Source organism: Teleopsis dalmanni, chromosome 2, assembly GCF_002237135.1.
Source record: "Teleopsis dalmanni isolate 2A chromosome 2, ASM223713v2, whole genome shotgun sequence".
NCBI lineage: Eukaryota > Metazoa > Arthropoda > Insecta > Diptera > Diopsidae > Teleopsis > Teleopsis dalmanni.
The window spans coordinates 164,437,470-164,447,368 of NC_051847.1; the positions used below are offsets into that span (position 1 = coordinate 164,437,470).

The 9,899-nt window shown below is 29.7% G+C and overlaps 1 protein-coding gene across 1 annotated transcript in view; it reads left to right on the forward strand.

Moving 5' to 3' along the window:
* The window catches only part of LOC119676083 (tight junction protein ZO-1-like), a 13,654-nt gene extending 3,763 nt beyond the window's left edge, over window positions 1–9,891 (forward strand). The window contains exons 3-7 of the mRNA XM_038087311.1: window positions 5–204; window positions 266–527; window positions 1,866–1,995; window positions 4,113–6,313; window positions 9,631–9,891. Of these exons, the coding sequence (XP_037943239.1) occupies window positions 5–204; window positions 266–527; window positions 1,866–1,995; window positions 4,113–6,313; window positions 9,631–9,854 (3,017 nt within the window). The 3' untranslated portion in view covers window positions 9,855–9,891. The remainder of the gene's footprint in view (window positions 1–4; window positions 205–265; window positions 528–1,865; window positions 1,996–4,112; window positions 6,314–9,630) is intronic.
* Window positions 9,892–9,899: the final 8 nt, after the last annotated feature.

A 9,899-nucleotide genomic window follows, 5' to 3' on the forward strand; every position in this document is an offset into this window, starting at 1 on the left:
CAAGCTGATTACAGTAAATTGCCGAAGAATCCACAAATGGTTGTGCCACCACCAAATATCAATGGTAGCAACAACAATGCTGCAACAAATGGTAACAACGGTGGACCCTTTAAACCAGTGCCGCCACCAAAGCCCAAAAATTATCGACCACCAATACAAGGTGGTACTGGTGCTGGCAATGGCAATGCAAATTGGGAAAATGGCGTAAGTTTTTATTGCAAGAAAATATTTAATTGATTTAAATAAATATATAATTTTTCTTTAGGAACCTGGCTCACCACGTTCACCCAACGGCTTTTATTATCCACCTACACCATCACATCATCATTACTCACAACAAACACCTGGTTCACCACATCATGGTCCTAATAATAACATACAACCCACCTATGGCACCAACAGCAATTATAGTCAACAACCACAATATCCACCTACAAATGGTTACAATGGCAGTAATCACCACTATAATGGCGGCAGCGGCACTGGTCCATATATTGCACCACATCGTGGCATGCCACCACCTATTGGTAAGTGGTGGTAATAATATCCGTTAAATGAAGTCCAGTCTGATAAAAACAAATACAAAAATAAGACAAATCACTTTGAGCCAATGGCTTTAAGTTCTATTATTAAGTTTTACTATGGTAATTTCAATATATACTGAGAAGTAATTTACTACTCATAAAAAAATGTTACTAATTATGAACGTAGAAGAATTTAGTAGTTAAGGTAATATTAATTATCGCATATAGTATAATATTGTAGTTAAATTTCATGTAACATGTAAATATCATAATATGTTATGATATGATTATGTTATGATATTAACATAATATCATTATCAGGGTACTTTTGAAAAAAAATCGTAGTTAGTAGTAAAACTTCAAAAATTAATTTCATTCAAATAAATGAAAAGCAAGCATTGGTATACTTGAGTTCGGTTCCAAGAACGACCGAGTCTACTTTATGGAACCACTTGTCGTTATCGACGACTACGTGTCGACGACTACGACACCTCCCAAAGATACTACACAAACAGTTCCCAGCAGGCTACAACAACAATTACATTTCATCTTCATTGCGTATTAGACAGCTTTTAATGACATCTCCAGATTTCGAACTCTGTATGACGTAATTGAAAATCTATGATTCAAGCTAATCAAGTCTTAATACATTATATTTAAACAATATTACAATTTAGTATTTTGATAGTGTGCTCCGCAGCCCCATTTGCATTTTTAAATTTTTTTTCTGTTCTAGAAGTAAAAGATCTGTGCAAAATAAAAACAAAAAACGTTGATTTATAACTTGATATTTAATAAAATAAAAACAGAAAAGTTTAAAAATTCTTAAATTTTCAAACGAAGCAACAATTCTATACTAACCGGACACATAATTCTGAAAGACTTTATAAAACTAATAACGTAGTGGGATAATAAAATTCCTTTGGCAACTTAAAAACTCGTCTACAAACTAGATATCCAGCACTTAATACGACCACATCTCTATCAACCGCTTTTTTATTTTTTACCGTTAAGAAACCAGGATCTATGAGTAATACCATGATACCAACCAGTTCAACCTCATTAAAGTTAATAAAACAAGAATTAATAAAATGTTACTTATTTGTTATATATTTATTTCAAATAAATATTGTAATTAAGCTTTAGTTTATTATATATTAATATATTTAAGTAGTTCCATTAAGTATATATTAGAAGTACTATAAAAAAAGATTTATTAATTTAGTATTAGAGTAGTAATTTTTTGTATCTCCACCAACTTTTTAGAACAGCCATTGTGTAAATTATATTTTTTGAAGTACTAAATTTTTTAATATATTAAAAAATTTTTTTAACTAATAGGTAATCTTCCACCACATACGCCAGAACGGCATGCTCTGGACTTAGCAGGCAGTCGTGAACAACGGGGCTCAGCATTCGAACTATATCGTAAACCACAAATCGGTACAGCAGGGCACCATCATAACATGAGGTAAGTGATTTTTTAACTTCAAGTATATTCATAAAATCAAAATGAATATTTTAAAAAAATTAATAAAATATTAAACAAGTAAAATATTTTGTTATAGAAATTTTCATAGTACACAGTCTTTTCCCAAAACATTTGTCTCCCAACTCAATACAAATCTGACTTTTTCGATTTCTCTTTCTATTATATATATTCCCCCAAATTTTAATTATTTTGTGTTAACGAAAAATGTTTTTATTTTTGTTTATTAATTAATTATACTATGAACGCATAATCATTGAAAAAAAAAATTAAATAAGAAAATTTTAAAATCATACATTAATTCATGAAACTCTCATTACATTTTCGTATGGTTAAAGGCCATTGTATTTTTTGTTATCAACTTAAAACCCTTTGGATTTTTTCTATATATAATATATACAAAAACAAAAAATAAATTATCATTTAACGCACATAAACGCACAAAATCTCAATTTTGTTGTAAATAAAATAAATAAAATTTTTGCTGTATTTTGCAATAACCAAAAGGAAAAATTTAACAGAAATTTTTTAACATTAAAAAAAAAATTTATTTATTTTAAATTAAAAATAAATTAATATGGAATAAAATTAATAAAGATTAATTTAATAAAATAAAAATAAAACATTTTTCGGGTCAACTTCCGATTTTAAACTAAACTTAAAACTTTTCTTATAAATTAATTACTTTAAGAAATACAATTTCCTTTTAGATTTTAAACTTTTAGATTTTCGAACTAATTTTTATATAACAAAAATTATTATTTAATATAAGAAATAACAATCATAACGTTAAGGTTTTGGGTACGATTTTGCGTTACTCGTAGAGTTTTCTTAAAAAAATATATATATAATATTTTTTTTATAAACAAACCAATAACAAATGGTTAATTTACTAAAAAATGTTTATATTAAAAACAAAAATCTTTTATATAAGAAATCATATATTCTTTTACTTTAATAAATATTTCAAATTGGTGATCGGTTTAAAATTTAAAACAAATATAAATAAAGCTTTCCTTAAATTGGTATTTGCAAAATCAAATGATAATATATAACATTTTTCTATATAGCATATTATATTTTTTAAATTTATAACAAATTGAGAAAGCATTATATTGTGCGTGAGTGTGTTATTTTATAAAACCTAATATATTATTTATTGTCTTAATTAAATATCAAGAAAAATATAATACTTGTTATTTTTTTTTTATATTTTGACTATTCAACCATTTAATACCCAAGAATCCAATCCCGAAAAACCTAAATAATATATCTACCAAATTGGCAATATTTTCTGTTTTTAAGTATAAAAGCTACAGTTCCTCCTTACGTCAGTTTTAAAAATTACGAGTATTTACAATATAAAAATAGTTTATTATATGTTAATTGCATACACATTACTTTTTTAAACACTTTAATAAGAAATTCTCTTCCTTCTACAAACGCTGAAGCCAAATTAAAAACCCTGAAGAAAGTTTATAAACTTAATTCAACAAATATTTCCTGAAGATTTAAATACACAATTATCCATTATAATAATGTATAACTGAAATTGCAACTATACCTAGAGGAACTTATTTTTCATATTATTATCTTCTCAAATAAACTGGAATAACCTAATATCTGTTAGATAAAAATGGTTGTTCAATATAATTGCAACTAAAAATGATATATGCAAATATAATATACATATTTACACTGACTTTCAATATAAATACTTGCCAAAGTTAATTATTTTTGCCGAAAGCTACGCTTCATATGATTACAAGCTATTTTTAAAAGTTAGAAAGATTCAAATAGCAAAGAAAAGACAATAACAAAAATTTCAATAAATTAACTAAATTTTTGTTCTTGTTTTTTTTTTGCTATACGAATCCGACTAATAAATACTTTCCTTTTATTGGTTCAAATATAGAATATTTCTCAAAAAACATTTCTGGCAACATATAAAACTTGTATTAAAAATTGGACACAAAATCCATTTAGTGTTTTTCCCCGAAGAACCTTGAATAGTCTTAACTTAAAACTTTATTTTCGAAATTAAAAAAAAATAAACATTTTAAATAAAAAAAAATCCTCCTAATTAATTACATCTGTAGCGAAATGGAGCCATACGAACAAAGATATGATGAATATTATTCAATGCCACCACCACCGCCTCCAGGTCATCCTTCACAAATGCGTTCACGTTCTGCACAGCGTTATCATAATGAACGTTTACAAGAATCCAATTATTACAATTATCCACCAGCACAGTCTGCATCACATCACCAAATATCCGAACAGTATTATAATGAAAATGTTGTAGCGCCACCACCCTTGCCACCACATAAAATAAAAAAAAAATCCATGCTTAAAAGTCCATTGACTGCAATTAAAAACGCTTTAATAAAATCTACTCGTCCACTCAGACGTATGAACAGTATGGTTGAGCCGGAACGTAAACCAAAATCCAGTCTTAGACGTCAACAGTCAATGTTGGAGCGCGGTATGCAACGTCCATACTACCCCGATGAATATCCAACATATCCAGCTGGTTTTGAAGATCGTTATTATGGTGCATCAAGAAGTGGAAGTGTGCCGACACAAAATATGCTAACACGTGAACAGTATTATAGAGATCAACAACAGTATGGACGTCATTACCAACAGGAACTAATGAATAGTACGTATCAGAATTTAGAAACCGAAGATATTTATGGAAACCTGGGCACTGTGCCGCGCATGCACAAAGCATCACATACAGATTATAATGGCTATGAGCATGATGACTTATACGCTAACAGAGCACTAATAGATTTAGAACGACGACAAGCTGAAGCAGTGGCAGCAGCGAATAGAGGTGGTCGTAAAATTGTAAGAAGGCACAGCACCACTACTGCTGATCGTTCCGTTGGTAGAAGACAAATGACACCAATCAGCAGTGGCTTAGAATATGAACAGACTGATATGTATCAAAACAAGCAACATTCATATATGCTGGATGCACAGCGTAGAGCACCAAATTCAGAGGTAATGTCAAGACGTCGTTTTTATCCAGGTGCTGCAAATGAACAAGGTGATATAAATGAACCACTATATCAATCTCGTCGAGAAATGCAACGTGAAATGCAAAGAAGTCATTTGTATCAATCGAAAAAAGAAATGCAGGAACGCATAAGTCAGGGTAAAAGGGAAATGGAACGGGAATTTAGTCCACATAGTAGCAGCCAATCTGAAAAATCAGATCGTGATTCAATCTATCAAAGTAGACGGGAAGCCAGTCAAGTGGCGTTAAAGAATCGTGCGCAATTACGCGAACAAATTTATCAAACTCGTCGAGAGGCTTTAGAAAGTATGGCAGAGCCAATTTATGTCTCCAAACGTGATACCGGCAGACCAGAACCCATTTATGAATCCAAAGAGGAAAGTATATTGCAGTCACGTGAAAATGAAACCGATGAGAAAAAAGAGGAAAAAACTGAAATAACGGTGGTAGAGATAAATCAGGACGATGAGAGTCTTAGTCGTTCGGATTTACAAAAATCTACAGACACTGTTATAGAAAATACTGTCATACAAGCTAATGATTCTACAACAAGAACAGAGAGTAAAGCGCCATTGGTGCAAAGTGAAATTGATGATGATGATGATATTGAAAATGAAAACTCTAGTGCCGCTGATATACAAACAACGTGTATTGAAAATCAATTAAATCATGGCATGCTTCAAGATACCAATGAAACAAATGATTTATCTGACGAAGTTTTCGAAACTAAAGTGGAATCCGAACCATCATCAAATATAGTACAAGGGCCGCCAATTGAACCATTGGAACCACCTAAACCAACATTACCCTCAACACCACGTTCAATGCGTGCACCATTTCACATTTCTAATATATTAAAACGCACCGGCCCTCCTCCGCCACCAACGACAACAACAATCGGCGATAGTTGTACATCTATTGAAACACAATATACATCACAAGGTAGTCTACCCGTTGGACCGCCAAATGCTACCAGTACACCATACACTAGTAATATGTCCTTGCCAGTCGCAGGACCAGTACCAACATCAGCACCAGTAGCTGCTAGTTTGCCGGGTATGGGACAATTTCCTGCTGTACCTAGAGACCCTACAACGACACGTGGAATCTTTGATTTAAAAGGCGGTACTTTAGCGGACAATGTGTGGAATGTTTCACTACAAATACCGCCAGGCGCGATCCCTGCTGGCGTGCGACAAGAAATTTACTTTACTGTCAGTGACCCACGCATGGGCGAAGCTGTTGGCGGACCCCCACTGGATATGGAAAATGGTTTGTTTTTGTTTTATTTACATAAATATGATTCCTTTTCAGCTTCCTTTTCAGCGACCGACTATTAAAACTCTTATATATTTATTGTGTGTTTTTTATGCTTTTATGTTATTATTATTTATATGTTGTATATAAGTTGAGAATATTAATACACATATATGTGTTGTCCGTATGATTGTGTTTGTATTGTTTTAGTTAAAATTTAATATCTTACTAATACTGGTCTGGTTTAATGGTTACCTAACACATTTATAAAAATTGTTACTAACATTGTAATCGTCTATAACCTCTATCGACCTCACTTGATGCTAATAATCTATTTTCATATTTTTTTAACAAAACCCTATTTTTCACTTATCTATTCACACTATTCCTTTACAAATCACATGCTCAACAATTTTTACTCTGTCAAAAACGTGTTATAATTACAAAAATTAAGTATTATTTTATATAATATTATATAAACCTTGATTTTCTTTTTGCTGTATTGTTTAGTTGAATTAAAAAATTAGATTACAGTATCTATCCGCAAAATCGTACGCTTCCTCTCTAAACTACGGACGGTCATTTGATAATATTTCACTTTCCTTATATTGTGTATATACTCTAATTTATTAGAAGTGATACGGTCTTTAAGTGGTTTATTTAAATAAAATAATTATTTTTAGAACGATTTAAATATAGGAGTTGTTCTTCTAAAATGTCTTGTAGGTATATATGTTATATCTTAGAAGAAGGTGTGGACACCAAGTTAATTTATTTATTATTTAGATTCAATTCCATGATATTGAAGAAATCAAACTCTTATTAATTAAATCTACACTCCAATCAATATTTTGTTCAATGAGATCCTTAACCACTGTACATTCTGTATAAAATATATCCGTAATTTATAATTTAAAAAATATATATAAAAGTTGTCGAAACAATTATTTTTGTAAGTTGCCAACATTGTAAAATGTGATCAAGCGAAATTTAAGGTCGTTATGTTATCCAGTGTATTTATAGAAACAGTTTCCACAATCAGTTTGTCTGACTTTGTTTTAGTGTTTGTCTGGTTTTTGTAGCACCATTCTGAAGATGATTGGTTTATTTGCATGTCATTTTCACGAACCCTGGCGATGTCCCCAATTATAAATCGTTTCATGAAAGTGATGTCCGTAGAGAATATCTTGAGCCTATCTATCTTGATGTCTACAGCAACCTACTTTCGATGGTCTTCTTATATAAAATTAAGTTCTTTTGACACCAGTCGCGAGGCATCGTGTTTAATAATAAAAATATCAATAATAATGTAATATATACATACATATGACTACATTGAATATTGAATGAATAAACATATAATCCAAATTTGTTGTGAACTATAAAATACAACATTTCAAATAAATTATTTATTAATAACTTTTTAATATTTTCAATATAATAACTTAATTTGAGATGTAAATACTACTTACGAATTAACAAAGTCATGATTAAATTCTAACAGAAAAACAGTAATTCTCTTATCCTTAATTAATTAGAACAGCTTATACATATTTTATACGGAATATAATATAAATATATAGATCTAAAATAAAATAAATATATAGATCTTTTGTCCTAATACTAGATATGTATAATTAGAATAATTATAACATTTTCATTATTGCACTTATTTTGTGTTCAATGCATATATTCCTTCTATAATTTAAATTAGTTTTTATATATATATATAATTAGTTTTATTATCAGCGCTATCGAGTCTTTAGTTTAATAAAATTATTACTGGATCTATAATTGTATTACAGTCATGTTTTAGAAAATAAGTGTACACAAACGACTACCCCTTAAACCTAGGCAATGTACTATACATACCTAAAGATACTAAATATATTAGGCAGAACTTTTTAATTTCTTAGAGTGGGCCCGTAAAGAATATTTTTTTTCAGCATCAACAAATAAGTGTCGAGAATCTGCAACATATACTCCTTATAAAGTACTATATCGCATACAAACAACGCATGTTGCTTAATTACCTAAACTTGTTCGCGCTTATTATCAGCGCTAGCGAAAGAACAAGAATAGAGGCCAGACTTTTTTCAGCGCCTACTCTTGCTTATTTGGTATTTACTGATGTCAATCTAAACGACACGAATGACAGTTACAATAGTTAATTAATAGCTAATGCTTAAGCCCATCACATACAATAACGTTTTAAACAAGCTTTCTTTGTACTCAATGCAAGGTTTTCGTAATGCTAATATTAAGCGTAGTTTCTAATAATTAAGTTGCCGTTCTATATATTCTTTCCACTATGTTAGGTTCTTAGTCAGAAGTCTGAAACTAATAAGATATATCTGTCATGATTACAACAGAAGATTGGATAGCTTATATGAGATCAACTTCTTTAATATGTTGATTTCTGGGGTATAGTTGTGGTGGCTGATAGTTGTGTGTGGTGACGTTTATTATTTATTATATTGAAGTTTGGTTTAAAGAAAATCACCTTTGCAGAAACCAGATTTTAATTTTGATGTGTTAATTTATCGTGTCAAGTCCACAGTAACTTCACTTTAAATTTTAAAACAGCGTCTGTTATAGATCATCTTAAATTTGGATTAAATATAAATCAAAAAATTTGAAGCACGCTGATCCAGATTTTTATGTGTAAATGTATTATATCAAGACACTACTTTTAGCTAGTTATAGCTTCACTTCTTTCAAAACAATCTCTATTAGTGATAATCTTTAATTTCAGGTAAAATTAAAACACATTTCAAGTACCTACTTCTAGATTTAAATATGTTAGATTTTGGATACTAAGACACTTTAAGAATAGTTTCAATTTTTCGAACCAAGATCTATTAGTCTTTAAATATGGTTTAAAATAAATCACGTTTGTTATACCTAGATCCAAATTTTGATGTGTCAATATACTACATATAAAAATCTAGGAGATGAATTTTTAACTGCCAGATCTAATTTTTTTTATTTATATATCTTACAACACGATTTCAATTATACAAAGACTGAATACTTAAGAACAATTCCATTTGCTAGGACTTTTTTGAAGTAATGAACTTCGATATGCACTAATTAATTTAAATAGATTTTTTAACTAAAAACCATTCACAATTCTTTCACACCGTCTAAAGATTTTTAACCTTATATACCTAATTTTTTAAAAAAAAAAACAAATAAATTTTATATAATTGTTAATAAACAAATTATTATTTGATATCACTTTTTATTGTGTTTGCAAACATTTAAAAATAAAACAATTTATTAAATTTAATAATCTTAAACTAATCTTAAATTAACTTTTTTTAATTTAGGTGAAACAATGCTCTCACCACTTGTTATGTGCGGTCCACAAGGTCTTGAATTTTTAGTACCCGTAACACTCAATATACCACATTGTGCTGGACGTACCGCTTCCCTAGGATTAGCACTCAAAGCGACCGATAGTGAAAAAAATTTACATACCGAATGGGATAATATCGATCTACCAAGCAATGCGGCGGCTCATACAGTATCGGTGAAAGTAGATCACTTCTAATTTAATTATATACCTAGTAATAATATTATAATAAATGTATCTATT